Genomic DNA, 24,622 nt, shown 5'->3' with positions numbered 1-24,622 from the left:
ATGCTTGTTCAGGGGCTATGGTTAATAGTATTAGAGGCAGAGGATCAGCAGGAGGGCCTAGCAACTGGCATTGCTTAGATGGAAATTAATATGGCAGCCTCCATATCCCTCTCACTTCAGTTGTCCTCTAAATACAGGCACCTATATTATGAAAGGTTAATAGGAGTTGCATTCTGTTTTTTCTTTTTTTGAGCACAGGAAGTCTGTCCTCTGCATTTGCTTTCCTCAGTATTTTTGTAAGGGCTGGTTCACGAGGACGATTGCGTGTCGTTTCCCTCCGGCCGCAGCAAGTGCTGCCTAATCAAATGAATGGGCAGCACTTGTACTGTAATTTATGCGAATGCCGCGTTCCGATCCCGATTTTCCCTGTCATTTCAGCTAATCCTGGAAGCAACATCCTGCTTCCCGGGTACCTTACAGCGGCGTCTCTATGCGGGGGTGAAAACCACTGCAAGCAATCAAATGCCCTGTTCACACTGGGTATCACAAAACGCTAGCAAAACCGCTAGCGCTTTGCACAGTGATTATTTTTTGTTTTTCAATTGAACACAAACACGATTTTTGAGCCATCGCGAGTCACAATTTTTTAACACTTGAACTGCAATTGCTTTAATTGTGGAAAAGTGAAGTGCTGTATGCACCGGGTCTCCAATTTCTGCAATCACTGTACCGAATCACTGCAATATTACATTACACTAGCGCTTTTCTAAGGGCTAGCGATCGCCAATGATACCAAGCAATGCAGAAACTTCCTGGCTAGCTCTCCAGAGTGAATGGGCCCTTCCTGCACACTTGCAGAAAAGCATTTGACAGACGCCAGCAGACACCCATGTGTACCGGGCCTAACTGCTTGTTCCTGTGAAATGTTTGGTCTAATTCTAAATGTCATTTTGCATCACTTACTGGCGAACAAAAGAAGAAATATTCTGGTTGCTATGGACAAAAACTAAAAAGGCTCTATTGAAGCTCTAGATTGCGTTTTCTTTCTCGCTCTGGTATTAGAGTAAATGAAGACCTGTGCCAACTAATCCTGTCAATAATATCACATGACTACACATGGTGATAGCTGGAAAATGGAAGCAGCTTATTGATGCAGTAAGGGGACGGCACAAGGCTTGAGAATTACTCCATACACCAAAGGAAACCTTTAATTTTAAAGCAAAAAATAAGTCTGAAAGTAGTCATAAAATAAGATAATTTGTATTATGTTGCGACAGGTTTGCTTTACTTGACAGGATTTGGACAGTGGATCACTTTTCGCACCTGGTACTGTGAGTTCGTGTTGTACTTTGTGTAATGAACAGCAGCTGATGTGAATGTCAGACTGTGAAGTATTACCTGTTTGCTCAACAATGAGAAGTGTATTTACACAGCCAGCACTAAACGTTTTAGGTTGCACATTAATGCTATTATAATATATCTTACCTAACCTAGCATAACAATTACCTTAACATGTAAATTTACTTTAGTGCAGGAATAACTCTACTGTTATTTAGCACATTTACTTCCCTCACCCTGCAAAAAGGTTAACATGCTAGAAATCAGACTAAAGATTGTGGTTTGTATTGCAAAATGACTCTCCAAATCCATTCTTTGTCTTAAAGGGAACCTTAACTGAGAAGGGTCATGGGCGTCCGCACATATGGCAAAAGCGGGCGCCTGCCTCCCCCTGGCCGCCCACTGCCCCCCCCCCCTCTTGCCGTTGCCCCCCTCCTCCTCTAGCCACGCGTCAAACCTCGATCAGGCGGCGACCAATAGTGCGGGCTCTAGGACCTAGCACCCCGCACTGATATGCGGAAGTGACATCACTTCCGCATATAGAGCGTGGTGCGTCTGTGCGCCCGCTCTTATTGGTCGGGTCGCCTGCTGATCGAGGTCTGACACGCTGCTGGCTGCAAGGTGGGTGCGGCGGCGGCTAGAGGGGGGCTCCTGTCACTCACTACCATTGGGGGTCCCTGTCACTTTCTAAATGGGGGTCCCTGTCACTCACTACCATTGGGGGTCCCTGTCACTATCTAAATAGGGGTCCCTGTCACTACCATTGGGGGTTCCTGTCACTCACTATCTAAATGGGGGTCCCTGTCACTCACTACCGTTGGGGGTCCCTGTCACTATCTAAATGGGGGTCCCTGTCACTCACTACCATTGGGGTCCCTGTCACTCACTACTGTTGGGGGTCCCTGTCACTCACTACCTAAATGGGGGTCCCTGTCACTCACTACCTAAACGGGGGTCCCTGTCACACACTACCTAAACGGGGTTCCCTGTCACTCACTACTTAAATGGGGGTCCCTGTCATTACCTAACTTGGGGTCCCTGTCACTCACTACCTAAACGGGGGTCCCTGACACTCACTAAATGGGGGTCCCTGTCACTCACTACCTAACTGGAGTCCCTTTCAATCACTACCTAAATGGGGGTCACTGTCACTCACTACCTAAATGGGGGTCCCCTACACTCACTACCTAAATGGGGGTCCCTGTTACTCACTACCAAAATGGGGGTCCCTGTCACTCACTACCTAAATGGGGGTCCCTGACACTCACTACCTAAATGGGGGTCCGTCACTCACTACCTAAACGAGGGTCCCGACACTCACTACCTAAACGGGGGTCCCTGTCACTCACTACCTAAACAAGGGTCCCTGTCACTTCCTAACCTGGGGGACGCCTATCACTAACCTGGGGGACGCCTGTCACTTTCTAACCTGGGGGACGCCGGTCACTTTCTAACCTGGGGGACGCCTGTCACTTTCTAACCTGGGGGACGCCTGTCACTTTCTAACCTGGGGGACGCCTGTCACTTTCTAACCTGGGGGACGCCTGTCACTTTCTAACCTGGGGGACGCCTGTCACTTTCTAACCTGGGGGACGCCTGTCACTTTCTAACCTGGGGGACGCCTGTCACTTTCTAACCTGGGGGACGCCTGTCACTTTCTAACCTGGGGGACGCCTGTCACTTTCTAACCTGGGGGACGCCTGTCACTTTCTAACCTGGGGGACGCCTGTCGCTTTCTAACCTGGGGGACGCCTGTCGCTTTCTAACCTGGGGGACGCCTGTCACTTTCTAACCTGGGGGACGCCTGTCACTTTCTAACCTGGGGGACGCCTGTCACTTCCTAACCTGGGGGGCTCCTGGTGCTACCTAAACTGGGGGACACCTGTCACTACCTAAACTATCCAGGCCAGCCAGCCAGCCCAGAATCACTGTCAAAAAGGCCACAGCATCACCACCAGTCAGGCCAGCATTTACTTCAACTAGCCAAGCACAGCCCAGCATCACCGTCAGCCAGGTCACAGCATCACCGCCAGCCAACGCAGCCACAGCATCACTGCCAGCCAGCCCGGCCACAGCATCACCGCAAGGCCTTTCAGTCGACACATCATCCTTAATCCAGCCAAAAACAGTATTGCCAGGCACAGCAGCCAGCAGAGGAGAATTGAGAAGCCAGGTGAGTGGTGTCTACCATATTAAGGGGGCATTCTGCCTATTTATGTGAAATGATGTCTATTTATGTGCCTCATGACTGCTGAATTTGTGTTGGTGGGGGCCTCCTGATTTGTTGGGGGCCTCATGATTGCTGAATTTGTCTAGTTGGGGGCATCATAATTGCTGAATTTGTCTTGTAGGGGGCCTCATGATTTGTTGGGGGCCTCAAGATTGCTGAATTTGTCTTGTTGGGGGTCACATGATTGCTGAATTTGTCTTGTAGGTGGTCTCATGATTTGTTGGGGGCCTCATGATTGCTGAATTTGTCTTGTTGGGGGTTACATGATTGCTAACTGCGAGACTATGGGAAAAGCTGAATCATCATCATGAGACAATAGCATTAAACCTACGTTTTTAGCTTTTTAAAACCGAAAATAAAACTGGGAGGTACTAAAAAAAAAGAACACATTTTTCAGGAGTAGGATGGATGAAATTATTGTTTATCTTCACAGTTTATTTTCAACTTGGATTTTCCATAATGTTCATGTATGAGTTAAAACGTTTGTATTTAGTTTAAATTGCTGTTGCCACTTTGCGATAGATACGTGACTTTTGGGTTGCAGTTTGGGCACTCGGCCTCCAAAAGGTTCGCCACCACTGTCCTAATCTAATGTCCCACATTGCTAAATTCATGTAAATTTGTTTTCACCGGTGGCCACACCCATTTTGGTTCATGGCCACACCCAATTTTGGTCCATGGCCACACCCATTTTTCATGTAGCCTCTATATTTTTCGGCGTGCCGCACTGCCTCCCCGGAATATTTGGCGCGTCGCGCACCACTTCTTCCTCACCTTTTTGCCCCCCCCCCGGAAAATTTTCTGCGGACGCCCATTAGAAGGGTGTGGATGTTTCCTTTTAAACAGTACCAGTTGCATGGCAGCCCTGCTGATCTCATTGACCAAAGTAGTTGCTGAATCAGACACCTGAAACAAGCATGCAGCTAATCCAGTCTGACTTCAGTCAGAGCACCTGATCTGCATGCTTGTTGAGGGGCTGTGGCTAAAAGTATTAGAGACACAGGATCAGCAGGAGAGTCAGGCAGCTGGTATTATTTTAAGAGGAAAAACACATGTCCTTCTCAGTTTAGGTTCCCTTTAACTATTAATAAAAAAAAATGTCACTCCTACTGAATGCCTAGTCTATAAAACTCTACGGAGTTCTTCTTTAACCTTTGTAGTTCTGTGTTTTTCTTTTTATGTTCATTTTCTATGGCCCAGATTTGTAACAGCTGTGGTTCTTTTAGAAAGTACCATCCAGTTCAATAGAACTATATTGACTAAGGGAAAAATCACCTCAGTCCCCATTCTCGCAGAAAAATCTAATTCCATTACTACACCCATGTACAGTAGACTCCTGGTTTCCGGAACTCAAATAGCCAGTACTGTCTCTACCATCAGCACAGTCCCTGACAGTACACAAAGTAGTGATGGACAACTTCTTTGGCTATTTGTGGGCTCTGTTGTGCTAAAAGTCTGGGTTCCATGGCTCCCTCAAGATTAATATATTTGTTATCACTGAGTCTCAAGCAACCAGAAAGCACTCTTATTCAGCATCGGCTCATCCCGGTCCATTTTGGATAACCAAGACTTCACTGTATAAAGGAACAACGGATAGTTTGGGTAAAACATTCCTCACCTTTAATGTTAATCTCCAGATTTCTCTCCACAGTCTCTGCAATGTCCCGGACAGCATCGCTGTGTGATGGAATATAGGCCAGCTCCCATTTATCAGTTAGAAAGAAAGTGGGCATAGAAGGAAAATTCATTAGCTTGTAGAATGTAGCATTGGGGAAATTCTCAGACTCAACTCTCTGCCTTAAGGCGATAAGAATGGCAGAAAAGAGTAGAGGGAGTGCCAATTCAATCACTGTGACAATCACTTGGCGTTTCTGTAAAGAGACAGAGCAGAGTTATTTTATTCAGAATTACTTAATGTACCAAATCAAACCAAAACACATTTTTTTGTGTGTGTGTAAAATATTTTATGGATGGGTCAGAACCATAATCACAGCAGCTTATGCTATATGTGGCCATATTGTGGAGAATTCCTCTCGCTTACCGTCTTTTTTAGAACAGTAAGATGAACAACAGAATCACTGGCAGCAATAAAATGCCAATAAACGTAGAACTGACATCACAAGCCAGCTATAGAACAAAACCAATACTCTCTAGTTTGGCAAAAAAAAAAAAAAGGAAATTTAAGAGAAGTAAGAATGGACAAGTTCAACAGCAAAAATGACTTGCGGATGCTATGTAAATGTTGGAATTGGGAAATGCATCCAAACTGCCTTATGAGGTCAAATCAAACTTCTCCAACTACAGCTGAGCAGAGAGTTTTTTTCTTTATCTGGACCACAATTGATGGGAGCTAAGGAAAATTCAACTTGGCAGTTCTGAAATTTACATTGTTGTTACATTGTTGAATCTAGTAACTACATGAGAGTAGGTATTGCAGCAGCACTGCTTCAGTTGGGCGCCTGGTGGTGCCGCTAGTAGTTACATTTCAGTCATTTAATACTGTGCAGTTCCCAGCAACAATTTTCACTTGAACCATCCCTTCTAAGTGCCTAAACCGAAGCCCCCTACATGACGCCCCCCCCCCCCCTGTTAGTGCCTAACACTAACACACACACACACACACACACACACACACACACACACACACACACACACACACACACACACACACACACACACACACACACACACACACACACACACACACACACACACACACACACACACACACACACACACACACACACACACACACACACACACACACACACACACACACACACACACACACACACACACACACACACACACACACACACTGATCTCTCAGCTGTGTCAGCTCAGGAATCTCCTCCTCTAAACACAGGATGTTAACAATATGTCTGCTTCCATTAAAGCAGGAAGTAGTCACACTGCAGATTTATGGCTGGATTTGTATCAGCTGTAACAAAGAAATGTTTTTCTTTAAAAAGGTAATTATGCTGTTGCTTATCTTTTAGAGTTCAGGTCCACATTTGTATGCAAATATATGCAGTTTGAAAATGGACCAATTGAAACCCAGGTTTAAATTAAGTGGTCCATTTAGAAGCTTCATTTATTCCATAAATATGTGCATAAATTTACAAACTCGGAAGTATTTGCATATCATTGATCATCCCTAGTTGTAGTCGATCATCTACAACCATTAATCCCTAGGTAGTAGCCCATTGGCCACCCAACTACCTGCTTGGGCACCCTATTACCAATAATAACACAAGCGATTATTAGACACCAGCTGATCCCCACACCCAAATGTCCTGATCCACCTCCATCTATGTTATTTTACTATTCAGACAGCAGTATTGGAGAGTGGCACCAGCTTGGGTTCATTTCTCCCCATACATATTATTTATCATAGCCAAAGCTGTCCTTCCATCAGAGCCGGGACAAGGTCCTCCAGCACCCAAGGCTGAGACACCAAAGTGCGCCCCTCCATCCCTCCCACCCCAGCCGTCACACACTGATTGCTATTAGACTAAGAGGCACCCAGGGCCCCCAACACCTTAATCGCTAGTTATCTGGCTTGCAGTCACTGCCATGTATCCCCTTTTCTTATTTCTCTCTGCTTCAAACATACAGTAATAGGGGACTGATAGCTGAGCGAGTTGTGTGCCCCCTCCTACACTGCACCCCTGAGGCTGGAGCCTCTCTTGTCTCTGCCTGGCTTTGCTTTCCATATTAGATCATATCCTCTAAAAACACATTTCACACTGAAGATCATTCTGTTCATAGACAGGTGAAATGTTTTATTAATTTGTTCAATGAAAGTTTGACTAGACTGGACTGCTGGAAAATAACTATACAAGGTAACTTTTTATAGCACTTTGTAACTTCTTTATGTTATTCTTTATGTCCATTTACACATTATATTCTTTTTTTAAAGTTTGTAATGTAAAACAATTTCTTTGTGAACTTTATGTACGATACTGTTGATTCTAAAGCATTGCAAATACATTTCACACCAGGGGCGTAGCAATAGGGGGTGCAGAGGTAGCAACCGCATCGGGGCCCTTGGGCCAGAGGGGCCCCGAAGGGCCCTCTCTCAACTACAGTATTAGCTCTCTATTGGTCCTGTGCTCATAATAATCACTTCTATAGATACTTTGAATAGTGGTAATCATTAACAAACTGTTTCCCATCCCCTTCTTACCCCTCTGACATTGTAGTTGCCATTGGTAGGTTTTGGTGCGCCGTATCAATTGTTATGTATAGAGTGCTTGGGGTGGCCCCATTGTAAAACTTGCATCGGGGCCCACAGCTCCATAGCTACGCCACTGTTTCACACGTAAAATGATTAGCATGTATTTGGTCTCAAGCTGAGCAGCTACCCACTGAGTTCAAAGCAACCAGGAGCGGACTTTAAATGTGGCAGAAAAGAACAGGCTGCATATGCTAAGAACACAATGCAAGCCAAACATTAACTCAGAAAGCATTTTAAAAACATTGGCTGACAACTCTTTAAAAGAACTACTGTGAATTTCAAACGCTGCAATTACGAAAAAAAAGTCTTTTCAGGATCATTAATGAGCAGACTGTTAGAGATTTAAAAACATGATTACCTTAAACTGCAATATAGTAAAACAACCACAAGATGTCATTGTGTGTAAAATGTGATGATGATCTTTATGGAATTGTTATTTCATGTATTCATTATCTATGTTTATCTGCATGTGCAGAACACTCTGCTCCATCACAGACATGCCAATTTGGCCAAACGAATCACAAGATGCATATGAACCATTTTTTCATACATCCAAACAGAGGATCAAAAACCATTGTTAGAACTGTGCAATGGGATTGGCTGACAGTTCTGCATCAGGACTTTAAGATTTCCCAGCAAGTGAGGCAGAACTCCTAAGAGCGAGTTCACAATCCTAGGAGTTCTGGTTCACCATTAGCTGCTGGGCAATATGCAACGTTGGGTGTTTAAAGTCATACCTCTTATAGCAGTGATCTGAAAACTTGGCTCTCCAGCTGTTAAGGGACTACAAGTCCCACAATGCATTTGCCTTTATGAATCATAACTGTGGCTGTCAGACTCCCGCAATGCATTGTGGGAATTGTAGTTCCTTAACAGCTGGAGAGCCAGTTTGCAGCTCACTGTCATAGAGCTATATTAATCAATGCCATGCACTGTTGAGAATCAACTAGTTCTGAAACAGTCTGTATGCATGTTGGATTAGTATGGTACTGTAATATTAACAAGCTGACATTGTTTGCATTCCAGCGGTTCTGGAGGAGTGTTCAGCAGTGGTGCATTGTGGGTTACCAAATACCTTAGGTTTTACTTTAGAATCAAAAGGCTACTGCCAGGTCGCTGCTGTTTTAAAGCAGTAACGCTATGACATATTCACAGCAATTTTTATACAGGTTCCCAGACGATGGGGACAGTTTATAATGCCACCATTTTGCACAGTGTAGTTATTTGCCACAGAAACCGTCAACCACTTACATTAGGTAGACTTTTTATAGCATATTGTGCTTGTGGAAGCGGCTATTTGGAATATTATATTAAAAGAGCAGAAGTTGGTATATATTTGATTGTACGTATCGGGATACCGACAGGCCAGTATAAGGCTCCCTGCACACTGCAAATCCGTTTTGCGATTCCGTTTCCGATTTTCAATTCTGATTTTCCCTGAATACATTCAGCAGAAAAAACGGATCAAAAAATGCAGCATGCAGTAAAGATTAAAAATCAGAATCGGAAGTAAAAACAGATTAAAAAGCGAAATCGGAATCGCATGCAGTGTGCAAGGAGCCTATGAGGGCTCAAGAATATCCAACCAAGTGTTAGTGTCCAAGTTCGGGATGTTGATTTAGGAAATCTGAATTATTCGTACACAGCACTTCAGCACCCAAGGCCGTGGACAAGGTCACAGGGAGGTCACATGACTCTGATGCGTCTTCCTTCCAGATTGAAAGGAGGAAGCATCGTAGTCATAAAGCACAAGTAAGGGAAGTGTCGTGTGTAGCGCGCGTGTGTGTGTGGTGTGTGTGTGGTGTGTGTGTGTGTGGTGTTTGTGTGGTGTGTGTGTGTGTGGTGTGTGTGTGGTGTGTGTGTGGTGTGTGTGTGGTGTGGTGTGTGGTGTGTGGTGTGTGTGTGTGTGTGTGTGTGTGTGTGGTGTGTGTGTGGTGTGTGTGTGGTGTGTGTGGTGTGTGTGTGGTGTGTGTGGTGTGTGTGTGGTGTGTGTGTGGTGTGTGTGTGTGTGGTGTTTGTGTGGTGTGTGGTGTGTGTGTGGTGTGTGTGTGGTGTGTGTGTGGTGTGTGGTGTGTGGTGTGTGGTGTGTGGTGTGTGGTGTGTGGTGTGTGTGTGTGGTGTGTGTGTGTGTGTGTGTGTGTGTGTGTGTGTGTGTGTGTGTGTGTGTGTGTGTGTGTGGTGTGTGTGTGGTGTGTGTGGTGTGTGTGTGGTGTGTGTGTGTGTGGTGTTTGTGTGGTGTGTGTGTGTGTGGTGTGTGTGTGGTGTGTGTGTGGTGTGTGTGTGGTGTGTGGTGTGTGGTGTGTGGTGTGTGGTGTGTGGTGTGTGGTGTGTGTGTGTGTGTGTGTGTGCGTGCGTGCGTGTGTGTCCCGCATTTAAACTTTCATTTAATGTTCGCTTTTGGGCGCATTTTAATGCATGCAGGTTTTTTTACAGTAGCCATTCTTTTCAATGATATAATGCATGCTTTGTGCAGAAAATTATTGCAGGTTGTATTATTTATTTATTTATTTTTTTTTTTTATTTTTTTTGATTCAAGGAAACAGCAAGATAATAACAGTCAGTTATCACATAAATAATGACATTCACTTTCAAGTACAGCAGTGGAAAATACTTGCAGGTAAACTGTAGAATAAGACATACACTGTGGTAACACAATAACATACTTGTCAAGTGGCATAGCTGTATCCATTTTTATATACAAAAACAGGGTGTGAGGGGGAAGGATGGAGGCGGGGGGGGGGGGGGGGGGGGATGAGGGGCAGGGGGAGGTATTGGGGTTGGTGTGGGGGGGGGTAGAGGTTGTATTTTTTTAACGCTATGCAGATACCGCCTGAACAGCAGCAGCCCCGTAGGTAATAGCCAAGCCCAATCAGGTCCGCTCTACTATGCAGGCACCTTGCATCGGCTTCACTGTGCAGTAGAGCAGAACGGATCAGGCTCGGCTATTTCTGCCAGAGACCGAGCGTGAAGCTGCTAGTGTGCATGTGTATAGCGGCAAACAGGAATGTTTTTGTTTTTTATTCCAGCCCTGGACCAGGCTGACTTGGGATCCAGAGGCTTCCCCTACCAAGGTAAGTACCCCCCAGGGGCTCTTTTTTCCCTTACAGTGATCTCCCCGTAACCCTGTCCACTGCTCGGGTGCTGAAGTGTGGTGTTTGGAATAATCGGGTTTCCAAATTCAATATCCAAAAATCAAACACCAACGCTAATCCTATCTAAGCATAACTGATGTTACCCCTCTGAGCTCCAGGTGGGAAGGGTGTAATTGCATTGTCGTCTGAAAGCTGGGAAAATTAAAATAATTTGCCATCTTGAAGGAGGTGAAACTGTTCTTGTCAAAAATTTTAAAATAGTTTTAGTCTTGAAGCTGAAACTGAAAAAAAAGCATTTGTGGAAACCTGGAAAAAAAATGTGAGCAAATGACTACAAACCATATTTCACCTACGTGAGCCTGCACTGAAACAAATGTTAAATGACAGCTACAGTGGCTTGCAAAAGTATTCGGCCCCCTTGAAGTTTTCCACATTTTGTTACATTACTGCCACAAACATGAATCAGTTTTATTGGAATTCCACATGAAAGACCAATACAAAGTGGCATACACGTGAGAAGTGGAACGAAAATCATACATGATGCCAAACATTTTTTTATAAATCAATAACTGCAAAGTGGGGTGTGCGTAATTATTCAGCCCCCTTTGGCCTGAGTGCAGTCAGTTGCCCATAGACATTGCCTGATGAGTGCTAATGGCTAAATAGAGTGCACCTGTGTGTAATGTAATGTCAGTACAAATACAGCTGCTCTGTGATGGCCTCAGAGGTTGTCTAAGAGAATATTGGGAGCAACAACACCATGAAGTCCAAAGAACACACCAGACAGGTCAGGGATAAAGTTATTGGGAAATTTAAAGCAGGCTTAGGCTACAAAAAGATTTCCAAAGCCCTGAACACCCAACGGAGCACTGTTCAAACGATCATTCAAAAATGGAAGGAGTATGGCACAACTGTAAACCTACCAACACAAGGCCGTCCACCTAAACTCACAGGACAAACAAGGAGAGCGCTGATCAGAAATGCAGTCAAGAGGCCCATGGTGACTCTGGACGAACTGCAGAGATCTACAGTTCAGGTGGGGGAATCTGTCCATAGGACAACTATTAGTTATGCACTGCACAAAATTGGCCTTTATGGCAGAGTGGCAAGAAGAAAGCCATTGTTAATAGAAAAGCAGAAGAAGTCATGTTTGCAGTTTGCCACAAGCCATGTGGGGGGGACAGCAAACATGTGGAAGAAGGTGCTCTGGTCAGATGAGACCAAAACTGAACTTTTTGTCCAAAATGCAAAACGCTATCTGTGGCAGAAAACTAACACTGCACATCACTCTGAACACACCATCCCCACTGTCAAATATGGTGGTGGCAGTATCATGTTCTGGGGGTGCTTCTCTTCAGCAGGGACAGGGAAGCTGGCCAGAGTTGATGGGAAGATGGATGGAGCCAAATACAGGGCAATCTTGGAAGAAAACCTCTTGGAGTCTGCAAAACACTTGAGACTGGGGCGGAGGTTCACCTTCCAGCAGGACAACGACCCTAAACATAAAGCTAGGGCAACAATGGAATGGTTTAAAACAAAACATATCCATGTGTTAGAATGGCCCAGTCAAAGTCCAGATCTAAATCCAATCGAAAATCTGTGGCAAGATCTGAAAACTGCTGTTCACAAACGCTGTCCATCTAATCTGACTGAGCTGGAGCTGTTTTGCAAAGAAAAATGGGCAAGGATTTCAGTCTCTAGATGTGCAAAACTGGTAGAGACATACCCTAAAAGACTAGCAGCTGTAATTGCAGCAAAAGGTGGTTCCACAAAGTATTGACTCAGGGGGGCTGAATAATTACACACACCCCACTTTGCAGTTATTTATTTGTAAAAAATGTTTGGCATCATGTATGATTTTTATTCCACTTCTCACATGTACACCACTTTGTATTGGTCTTTCACGTGGAATTCCAATAAAATCGATGCATGTTTGTGGCAGTAATGTGACAAAATGTGGAAAACTTCAAGGGGCCGAATACTTTTGCAAGCCACTGTATATATCTATAGTCAAAAATCCATCTGCACAGGTCCTAGCTCTTGGAACTCACCTGTAAAACATAATTCTTCCACAGCAGAAGGCCCAGTTGCCTGAATACAGCCATCTTGAGGTAATACAGGAGAAGGAAGAGTCCTGATGCAGAAAAACAAAACAAAAAAAAACCATGAAATTATGAGGCACTCAGGACAAGAGGAAATCATTGTATGATCAGCTTATGTGAGAGATAGTGCTGCACAGAATTTACAGCAATAGCCAGATTGATAGACAATTCTTTTCTTTCTTACCTAATCTTTAGAAGGATCCTGTGCACAGCATTGCTCTATGCAACTAGTGCTGATTAGTGAAGGGAGCTACCCACAGAGATTTGTTCTGGTGCTGCTGTAATGGAATAAAGGAGGGCACAGCCTGGCATTGTGCAACATTCTCTACCATTTACTATTCCACTTATGGAGAAGAAATCCCAGATTTGCTCTTTAAACACACAGCTCTTGTCCCTCAAGTGCTCCTGAAGTTCACCTATCAGGATGTGGAGCACTTCTTGTAGGGGGAAGGGTGAGGGACATGACGCAGTGCATTGCAACATAGGCATGCCACGAAGCAATGCTATGCAGAGTGCCCACCTGAAGAAGAGAAGCATTGATGGATATGCGCAGAATGATGTAGTCATGATGAAAGCTTTGCTAAGGATTTTCATCAGTAGTAAATCTAAATATACCGTACAACAGCTGAATGACTCTGCGTCATAATTGTAACGTGAACTGAGACATTCCAAGCTAAAACTTCTGCTTTGAAAACCCAATCAAGACTACACATTGGGGAGTTAAAGGAGAACTATGGTGAAAAATTGTAAAATTTAAAATATGTGCAAACAGACCAATGAGAAGTATGTTTTTCCAGAGTAAAATGAGCCATAAATTACTTTTCTCCTATGTTGCTGTCACTTACAGCAAGTAGTAGAAATCTGACAGAAGTGACAGGTTTTGGACTAGTCCATCTCTTCATAGGGGATTCTCTGAGGCTATGTTCCCATATGTTCCCATTCATCAGTCTGTGCACTATTGCGGGAGCACGTGCTGGGCATAGTGAGGGACAAGTATCTACTCCCCTGGCAGCTCAAGTGTGCATTTCAGGGGTGTACGTACTTGTCCCAAGGGAGGGCAAGTGGTTAATAGATTAGGAGTCTGTCAAGGAACATAAAGATGGTTTAATTAGCTTTTGTGCAAGCTTTAAATGTGAACTATGTCATATAACATAGAAAAATACAATTTCTCATCAAGACCATTCACTGAGATCAGGGCAGCTTTATGTAAGGCAGACAGACTGGGAAAATATGTCAGCAGCATTTAAAAAAAAAATTAATGTCTCCCTATTAATCTAAAAACTTTGTTTTGGATTCCCAGGCAGACTAGAACAACCAAAGTAAGACAATATCTGCTCCACAGTCTAAAGTTCTGGTACTCTATTAGATATTTGATTGGTATGATTTCACCTAATTTCCCTATTCAGTTAAAGCAAACTTTGACTTAAAAAAAAAAAAAAAGTTACTTACAGTATCTCACAAAAGTGAGTAGACCTTCCACATTTTTGAAAATATTTTATTATGCCACTGGAATCCTCTGCCACTCCTCCGTAACAAAGATAATAGATGAAACAGAACTTGCACTCCTCCACCTTCCCTTTGAGGATGCCCCACAGATGCTCAATAGGTTAAGTCTGAAGACATGCTTGGACCCTTCGACACCTTTACCCTCACTTTCTTTACCCAAGGCGAGGTTACTTAGGAGGTGTGTTTGGGGTTGTCATGTTGGAATACTGCCCTGTGGTTCAGTTTCTGAAAGGAAGGGGTCATGCTCTGCTTCGGTATGTCACAGTACATGTTGGCAATCATGGTTCCCTCAAACTGTAGCACCCCAGTGCTGGCAGTACTCAAGCAGCCCCCAAACCATGACACCCCCACCACCAAGCTTCACTGCAGGCAAGACACGATTCTCTTTCTACTCATCACCTGGTTGCTGTGACACACGCCAAAACCATCTGAACCAAATACGTTTAACTTAAGCCTCATCTACACGATACAATTTTCTGTCAGATCGGATCTATTAGATGGATCTATTAGATAATTTCCAACCCGTCCAAATGGATTGGGTTAGATTTTACAATAGATTTTGGGTACTTATCAAAGCAAAATCTATCGCAAAATTGATCTGAAACAATTTGGACGTCTACACACTAAGCAATTTCTTATTAGATCTATCTAACAATAGATCTGTCTATCTGATGGAAAATTGTACCGTGTAGACAAGGCTTTAGTCTCATCAGACCACAGGACATGGTTCCAGTAATAAATGTCCCTATTCTGCTTGTCTTCAACAAACTGTTTGCAGGCTTTTTTGTCTATCATCTTTAGAAGAGGCTTTCTTCTGGAATAACAGTTATGCAGACCAATTTGATGCAGTGTACAGCGTAAGGACTGAGCACTGACAGACTGACTGACACACACACACACACACACACACACACACACACACACACACACACACACACACACACACACACACACACACACACACACACACACACACACACACACACACACACACACACACACACACACACACACACACACACACACACACACCATCCTCAGAGTTCTGTGCCATGAGGTGCCATGTTGAACTTCCAGTGACAAGTATGAAAGAGAATGAGTGATAACACCAAAATTAACACACGCTCCCCATTCACACCTGAGTACTTGTAACACTATGGCCGGTTACACACTGAAAGCGTGCAGGAGAACGGCTCCTGCACGCGTTGCGGCGTGTCGTCGGGAAACTCCGGTGCGTCGCTGAGTAGTAGTAGTTAATTAACCCGAAGGGGTAACGGCAATTCCCGACGATAAAATGCGCCGGGATGCGTCGTACCGCAACGTATCGAAACGCAGCGTCGGGTGTGAAAGGTAAAAGGAAAGTCTATGGACTTTCCTTTTACCTTGGCTAACGCAAAGTATAGACTTTGCGGTAAAACGCCAAAGGAGGGCTCTGGTGTGAAAGAGCCCTAATAGGTAACATGCCCCCAAAGAGAAAATGGGCAAAACCATCTAGCTTGTGTACAAGGCTTAAAGTGGGCAGTATTTTGACCTTGGCGTACAAAGGCCGGTAATTAAATAAAAGGGTTCACATATTATTAGTTTAGATAAACTAAGCATATTTAAAGAGGAGCTGTCAGCCATACTATCTCAGGTAAAAAAAAAAAACCCAAATATATAAGTAGATACCGTATTTCGCGCCGTATAAGACGCTCCGGAATATAAGACGCAACTAGGTTTAGGGGGCAAAAAACAAGGGAAAAAAATATATACTAAACCTGGTGCGTCCATGTTCCAGGAGCGTCTTGTAGATGTTCTCCCTTAATTGGTGTCCTCCTGTGTCCCCTTCTGTCCCCAGTGTGTGTACTACTGTCCCCAGTATGTCACTAGTGGGTGTCCTGCTGTCCCCAGGTGTCCCCTGCTGCTCCCAGTATGTCCCTAATGTGTGTCCTGCTGTCCCCTGTATGTGTGCCTCTGGTACGTACCCTGCTGTCCCGTGTGTCCTGTTGTCCCAAGTATATCCCCTGTATGTCCCCTGCTGTCCTCAGTATGTTCCCAAGTGTCCCTGTTCTCCCTGGGTGGTCCACAACTGCCGTTGTGTATGACCGCAAACACCCGCCGCCGCTTGTGCCTATGTCCCCCCTGTGTGGTCCGCAACTGCCCGCTTGTGCCGCTTGAGTCGACGCTTTCCACCCGGAGTAAATAGCTAGACTGCGCTCATCTTACCTAAGTCAGTGCCTTCTGCGAGAATCGGAGACCTGTCTTTAAACACGCGGCTCCCCCTAGTGAAGGCTTCTGCTGATGACGCAGCAGAAGCAATTACTAGAGTGGAAGTGCGGAAGTGAAGACAGGTCTCCGATCCCCGCAGAAGGCACTACTTAGGTAAGATGAGCGCGGTCTAGCCATTTACACCGGGAGGGGGGGGGGGAGCATCGACTCAAGCGGGGGCACAAGCGGGCAGTTGCGGACCACACAGGGGGAACGTATGCACAAGCAGCGGCGGCAGGGTTTGCGGTCATACGCAATAGTTTGTTGGCAGAACGCGGACCACACGGGGGAGACATGGACACACGCATGACAGAGCAGCACATAAAGGGCAGTGCAGGGAATCCCCGACGTGGCGGCGGGTCGCGGTTCCTATCGGCGGGCGTTCGTAAGTCAGGGATTCCCTGCCTTTGCCGTATAAGACGCAGGGACTTTTTCTCCCCATTTTTGGGGGAGAAAAAGTGCGTCTTATACGGTGGAAAATATGGTAAATACTTGCTCTACTTATATATGTATTGCACTGTCCACATTTTGATTTTAGTGATTTTTCTACAGTAAAAAAAAAAAGAGAAAATCCTTCTTAGCACTTCCCATTTTAAGTGTGGCTATTTTGAAGCCAATTCTAATGTTATTTCCTCCCTTAGTCTCTTCTGCCTGATTTGCCCGCCCTTCACTATAGAAAGTGCATTGTCTCAGCATGAGAAATATTGGCCAATCAGAGAGGAACAGAGGTGTGGGAGGGGAAAACAGGAGGGAAAGAGGCTTCAGCCAATCAGGCTGCATTAGTTAAGTCTGAGGGGAAATACAGAAGTAAAAAAGGACAACCCAGAATGCCCTGCAACTTCCTTTTTGTGTACCAAATGAGAGTCAGGTAAACTGGGGAATCATCATTTATCAACAAGAAAAGTAATAGTGATTTTAACTTTTGGATTGCCTGATTAGCATCCTTATTACTTGTTTACCAGATAAAAAGAATTGATTTTTGATTTTATGCCCGACAGTTAAGACAAAAATGTAGCACATGGTAGTTTGCACTTCCCTTGTATTACAATAACATTTTAAGCAAAAACGTACAGATGTCAGAAAGCTCTACTAAACCACAAATGACAAGTCTCTACAGGCTGCTACACATCTCAATTAGCTGCTTCAAAGTAGCGAACAAATGTGCAATTAAAGCAAATGTCACCAGATGAAGTGAAACTCCAGAAGATGCCTACAACCTTCAGTTATTTGGCCACTAGATGCACAGTCTCTAAAAATATTATACAAATATAAACATCTTGCCTAAACACGGCAGATGTTATAAAGAAATCTGACATGACCCCAAGTGTTATACAGTTACATGCAATGGGGACAATTAATCAAGTCAGGTGTAACAAAAAATTCAAGCAAAATGGGGCAATTGCCCAGAGAAATATCAGGTCTCAGCTGTTAACACCACAAAGATGCTAAATGGTTGGCCTGAACAACTGCATCAAATTTGCCCCAGTTTTTTAATGCCCTTCCACTGATAAATCAGACCCATATTAATGTCTTTTTCCATCATGTGACTGTGTCTCATGGTCAGCAGGTGGATAGCAGTTAGTGGCCAGTACAGTGGGGTAGAGAAGAAACTACATTTCTGATATCACTCCAGGAAATTACAACTTAGGCAATTACAATTTAAAAATTATTGCTAATACTATGACTTGAAGACCAAATACACAACAGGATTATTTCTACTGAAGAAAACTATAAACATCAACCCTCTAAAGGGGGCAACTGTAACTTGATGGGAGATCCTTTGTACTTGAATCATGTCTGTACAGACTATCAGATGCACAAGCCCAGATGAAGGTAGCAACGTGGCAATTTTATTGTAATTTTTAGATGCCAAAGCTTGAATCTGATTGGCTGTGAAAGGCACAGATCACCCAATCAGCTCCACACAAACTGCCCAATCAGCTCCACACAAACTGCTCTCACTGCTCTACCAGTATCTAGAGATCCTGGACACAGCGAGCACCAGAATATGCCTACCAAGAGAAAAAAGTGCCCCCTGTGGGAAGATAAATATGCCTTTAAGAGAGAATGTATAAAGTATGGTATAGTGGACACCTATCTCTGTGTGGAGAAGCTAAGTAAGTATAAAATGTCTTCTGAGCATATACTTTCAACTCCACTGGTAGATGGGAGCAAAAATGATGCCAAAACAAAGAATACAAGTTGTAATTTTTAACATGTTTTGGGTTAGTCCATCTCTCCATAGGGGATTCTCAGCACGGCCTTTATTTTTTATAAAGACACTCCTGAAAGAGATTTATACATAGATGTTGGCCAGCCCCCCTGCTCACCTTACATTTTGGCAGTTGGATGAAGCAACGGTCATTCACTAAGTGCTTTTGAAAATAAGGAAAACCCTGAAAATCTCCCACAAGGTGATGGGCTAGTCCAAAACCTGTCGGTTCGGTTGTATTTCTACTACTTACTGTAAGTAAACAGCAACATAAGAGAAAAGTAATTTATGGCTCATTTTACTCTTGAAGAAACATACTTCTTATTTGTTAATAATAGTGCAGTGGCATCTGAAATGCTCTCTTATTGAATCAATTCTGCAGCGGACTCACCCTCACAGGGTTGCGACCCAAGAATGCCACATGTGTGAACCAGCCCTCAGTTTAGACGACTAACACCTGCTCAAAACCAGCTTGCATCTTTCACGCGGGAGGCTGAACATCGCGCTTGTCAGGCAGTTCAGCCTCCCAGCTGCCAGCAACAAGCGCCATTTGGGTGCAAGGAAACCGGAAGTGAATGGCAGAATTTGTACGTTTTAAGGCATTTCACAAGCAGTGTGAACCTGGCCTTATAATATCAAAATTGTCATCCTGTTAAAATAGCAAATTACCACTGAGGCCCCTTTTACACTTGCATTGCAAGTGTGTGCTGCGCTATCTTGTTTTACCACAGAGTGGCGCAATGGCAATGCAGATCAATGGAGCCTAGCACTCTTACTGCGTTGCACTGGAAGTTGCAGAATCGCCGTCGAGCCGACACAAAGTCTGCAGCGCATTACCGTATGACTTCCGCGGCACCGCAGAGGCGGCGGAAGTCATTGGAGTCAATGGGGGACACAGGAATTTCATTGACGGGAGCACAGTGCGTCATGGTGCACATTCGCAGACCAACAGGAATACCAGTGATGCTCTTCCTGCCCAGAAGAGAGTACATCACTGAGCAGTGGGGCGGACCCTGTCGGCCCACTCTATGTTTGTCATTTTTGGGTATGCAGCAGGAGCATTACATCCCCACCGCAACTCAAAATATGACTGTATATCGGCCTAAAAGTGTAGGAGAAAGTATAATTGCTCAACCTCACCAGAGCATAACCCCTGTGGGGCAGGATCTCAAGACCCCACAACTAGGCAGGCAGTATAGCTAAAGGATAGATGGACTTGCAGCTCAGCCAAGAGTTGATAAAGGGCTCCTTCACATTATGGGCTTGATTCACTCAACCGTTATAACTCATATCACGGCCATGCTAGCGTTTTTGCGCACAATTAGAATTTCCACGCACCATTGTGCGCGAAAACTCTAGCGCGGCTGTGATATGAGTTATCTCGGTTTACAGTGTTCTCCACAGAATTTTTTTTTCCAGCCGGGTGGCACGGAAAAGTAGTCGGGTGGGGCGAGATGAGAGAATACAGGGTCGGCACTTCTCTGCTCAACTCTGCTTACAACAGAGTTGGAAGTGAGCCGATGACAGCCGGGTGCTCACCAAAACTAGCCGGGTGGAGCACCCGGCTAAAAGAGCCTGGGGGGAACACTGGTTTAGTGAATCAAGCCCTATGTGTATTGCACAATAAAGCAATGCGTCAGCACACAGGAACACACTGCCTATATGATCCTGAGGGCATGTTGCCTCTCTGCAGAACATTTCTGGATATTGTGTGAAAAACACATGTGCATTACATTACACACTTCATACTGCATGCACAACTAGACAAGACACAGAACATTTATATCTCACTTTACTCCAGGCGGACTCAAAGCGCCAGAGCTGCGGCCACTAGGGCGTGCTCAGTAGGCTGCAGAAGTGTTATGGAGTCTAGCCCAAGTTCTCCTTAATGAATAGGTTCTGGCTTATGAACAGTAAAAGCCAAGATTTGAATCCTGGTCTCCTGCGTCAGAGGCTGAGCCCTTAACCAGTACACGATCCAGCAACACAACATAACATAGTTTGAACGCATGTTGATCAAGAGCATGATGGACATAAAAAAGCTTTCGCGTTTCAGGCAGAAAATAAGCCCTAAACCAGGGGTCTCAAACTCGCGGCCCGCGGGCCATTTGCGGCCCTCGATACAATATTTTGTGGCCCGCGCCGGCAAAAGCTTCCTTATAGTTCGCTTCAGTGCTCCCAAGTAATCCGCCGCATCCCCGCCGCTAAACAAGGGCTGCAGAGCCCCCAAATCGCTCGGGGGGCAATCCGCTGGCATTTCCTGGAAAGGGCAGAGCTTTCAGCTTCAGCTCTGCCCCTCCTGATGTCAATCGCCACACGGATCGCCGCCTCTCCTAGCCCCTCTCTGTGAAGGAAGAGTGAGAGGGGCGGGCAGAGGCGGCGATGCGCCACGATTGACGTCAGGAGGGGCAGAGCTGAAGCTGAAAGCTCTGCCCCTTCCAGGAAATGCCGGCGGATTGCCCCCCGGGGGATTTGGGGGCTCTGCAGCCCTCGGTTTGCAGTGGGGACATGGCGGATTACTTGTAATGGGAGCACTGAAGCGAACTATAAGGTAAAATAGGCAAAATAGTTCACTTCAGTGTGAATTTGATTTTGAAATAAAAATCAATGCAATGGTGGTGGTGGTGGGGGTGGGGGGGGCTCGAGCTGCTGATTGTGAAATCCCTTATGAGGCCCAGCCTCATCCTGACTTTTCCTCCTGCGGCCCCCAGGTAAATTGAGTAGTACCTGGGAAAATACACTAATAGCAATATGTTGTTTTTTATTTTAGAAGCACTAGAAGAACAGAAAAAAACACATTTGGCTCTACAGACAGAATTGCCCAACTATACCAGACTGGATGATGCTGAAAAGTAAGTATAGACTCAGTACTGAGGCACCATGCATGTTATGTTATGCCATTAATAAATGCACTTGGCATGAAGCAAATATGGACGATGCACTATGCATGAGTAATACAAAATCTTTATTACACAAATAAAAAAATAAAGATATATCTGTATAAAGATGATAATTAAAACAATTACCATAAAACCTCTGCCGTCAGCAGCACACATATCTCAAAATACCAATAATGGCTGTACACACAAAGATACACAACACAGTAATCACCGTACTCTATAATAATGAAGAGCAAGAATATCATTATAGAGTGGTGGGGAATGGGGACACCCCAGGAAAGTCCCCAGCAACCTCCCACATATCTACAGCTGCCGGCTGCTTCAGTAAAGTGACACTCTTTGCTTCACAAATCTTTACCAACAAAAAAACCAAGCAGAACCTACCCAATCAGAATAGAAAAAGCTTCCAGAAAAAAAAAAGTAAGAACTACATAAAGCAAATATTATTATTATTAATATTTTTTATTGTATTTATAAAGCGCCAACATATTACACAGCGCTGGACATTAGTTTAGGGTACAGACAATATTTAGGGGTGACATACAGCAAAATGACAATACATGAATACAAGAAAGACCAGATCATGCAGCGCAGTTTGAGCACAAGGTAATGCTTAGTCACTGGAGGGGAGCATGGAGATTAGGCAAGTTAGGTTCACTTAGATGCATAGCATGGGTTCACAGTAATGGAGGTGCATGATTAGGTAGGACACAAAAGGAGGAGGACCCTGCCCAAAGGCTTACAATCTAGAGGGAGAGGTAAGGACACAAACGGTAGGGGACCAGAGTTCAGCTGTGGGCTTAGAGCACTTGTGAGGGGTAGTAGGCTAGAATGAAAAGGTGAGTTTTTAGGGCTTTCTTGAAGATGTTGAAGGAGGGGGCTGCCCTAATGGGTGGAGGTAGGGAGTTCCATAGTGTTGGAGCAGCTCTTGAGAAGTCCTGGAGGCGTGCATGGGACTGGGTGATGCAGGGGCGGTTAGGCGAAGTTCATTGGAAGAGCGGAGTGAGCGGCTAGGTTTGTACTTATGAGTAAAGTCGGAAATGTAGGTTGGACAGGTTTTGTGGACAGATTTGTAGGACACAGTATCTTGAATCTGATTCTGAACTGGATAGGAAGCCAGTGGAGGGATTCAAGAAGGCGATCCGTCGTGGTGGAGCGATGGGAGCAGTGGATAATTCTGGCTGCCGCATTCATGATGGACTGTAGTGGGGATGTTCGGGTCATAGGGAGACCAGACAGCAGGGCATTGCAGTAGTCAAGGCGGGAAATTATGAGGGCATGGATGAGGAGTTTGGTGGTGGCAGAGGTCAGGAAAGGGCGAATTTTACAGATGTTACGAAGGTGGAAGTTGCAGGACTTTGTGAGGTTTTTGGATGTGGGGAGTGAAGGAGGGTGCAGAGTCCAGGGTGACACCCAGACAGCGGGCTTGAGAGGTAGGGTGAATGGTAGCGTGGTTAACGGTGACATGCACATCTGGGAGGTTCAGGGATGGCCGGGGTGGGAAGATCATAACTTCCGTTTTGTCTCGATTTAGTTTCAGGAACCTAGCGGACATCCAGGTGGAGATGGCTGATGGAGACCCTGTCCATGGTAGTGGTGGATATGTCAGGGGTGTGGAGGTAGATCTGGGTGTCATCTGCATACAGATGATAGTTAAAACCCATGGAGGAGATAACCTTGCCAATGGAAGATGTGTATAGGGTGAACAGTAGGGGGCCAAGGACCGAGCCTTGGGGGACTCCCACCGAGAGGTGGTTGGGGGTGGACGAGGACTCCTTAAAGGCGGTCGTGAAGGAGCGGTTGGAAAGGTAGGATGAAAGCCAGGTCAGGGCGAGATCGTGAATGCCCATGGACTGGAGGGACTGGAGGCGTAGGGGATGATCTACTGTGTCAAAAGCTGCTGAAAGGTCAAGGAGGTGGAGAATGGAGTATTTACCTTCAGCTTTAGCTAAGACAAGGTCATTGAACACTTTGGTGAGAGAAGTTTCGGTTGAGTGGGCAGGCCGAAAACCAGATTGCAGTGGGTCTAGTAGTGAGTTGGCATTGAGGTACTGGGTCAGGCGTTTGTAAACCAGACGCTCAAGGAGTTTTGAGGCAAATATGCTATGCATTCCCTTCAAAAACAACACACAGTAAGGCGAGGTTCCCATCTGCAGCTGGACCACGAATGGTCAGTGGGAGTGGACAGTGTAATGTCCGCTCCAATGGCCCACTGTGGTCTGACTGGAGCCAAAGCGGATGCATTTCAACCAAGGGTTATATGGGAAATGCATTCGCCTGTCCAGGAGTAATTGCAGATGGCACATTAGTGCAGTCTGCTTATCACAATGGATCCCATTTAGGGCCCATTCACAATTCGCTTAGTGCTACCGTTTTTGCGCAAGTGATTTTACCGCAATTAGCGCAGTAAAATCACAGCACACTTCCGCGATTCAGAGCGATCATCATTTTATTACACCCTGCACCGTGGATTGCTCCAGAATCGCAGCAAAATACTGCAGGTAACACTTTTGCGATTGGCACTAATCGCGCATGATCGGCGCCAATCATGGCAGGGAGATCACTGCCATAGGGTTAGAATAGCACTCGCGCTTTAACAAGCACTAATGCTTCAGCGATTAGCAGGAATCGCCCACTAATCAACATAGTGAGAACGAGCCCTTATGGAGAAAAAATAAATAAAAATGTAAGATTACTACAGTAGTCGGAACAGGATCTGTCATTGATTAGAAGGTGGAAGGGAGCTTTAAGCCAGCAGAAAAGCCCCTGAAAGAAAAAGTCTGCAGAACCTTTTATGTCATCAGAAAAGCAACTT

General features: G+C 45.1%; 1 protein-coding gene across 2 annotated transcripts in view; it reads right to left on the bottom strand.

The window, feature by feature from the left end:
- ABCA3 (ATP binding cassette subfamily A member 3) overlaps window positions 1-24,622 on the bottom strand; it is a 128,546-nt gene that overhangs the window by 68,843 nt on the left and 35,081 nt on the right. For both annotated transcript variants that reach the window (XM_068244425.1, XM_068244426.1), the window contains exons 2-3: window positions 12,892-12,974; window positions 5,127-5,379 (exon numbers count right to left, since the gene is read on the bottom strand). In XM_068244425.1, coding sequence (XP_068100526.1) covers window positions 5,127-5,379; window positions 12,892-12,945 — 307 coding nt within the window. In that variant the 5' untranslated portion in view covers window positions 12,946-12,974. The remainder of the gene's footprint in view (window positions 1-5,126; window positions 5,380-12,891; window positions 12,975-24,622) is intronic.

The sequence above is a fragment of the Hyperolius riggenbachi genome, chromosome 7 (assembly GCF_040937935.1).
Source record: "Hyperolius riggenbachi isolate aHypRig1 chromosome 7, aHypRig1.pri, whole genome shotgun sequence".
NCBI classification, from domain to species: domain Eukaryota; kingdom Metazoa; phylum Chordata; class Amphibia; order Anura; family Hyperoliidae; genus Hyperolius; species Hyperolius riggenbachi.
Note: the sequence above shows the minus strand (reverse complement) of the source record. Positions and strands in the feature narration are given on the sequence as shown.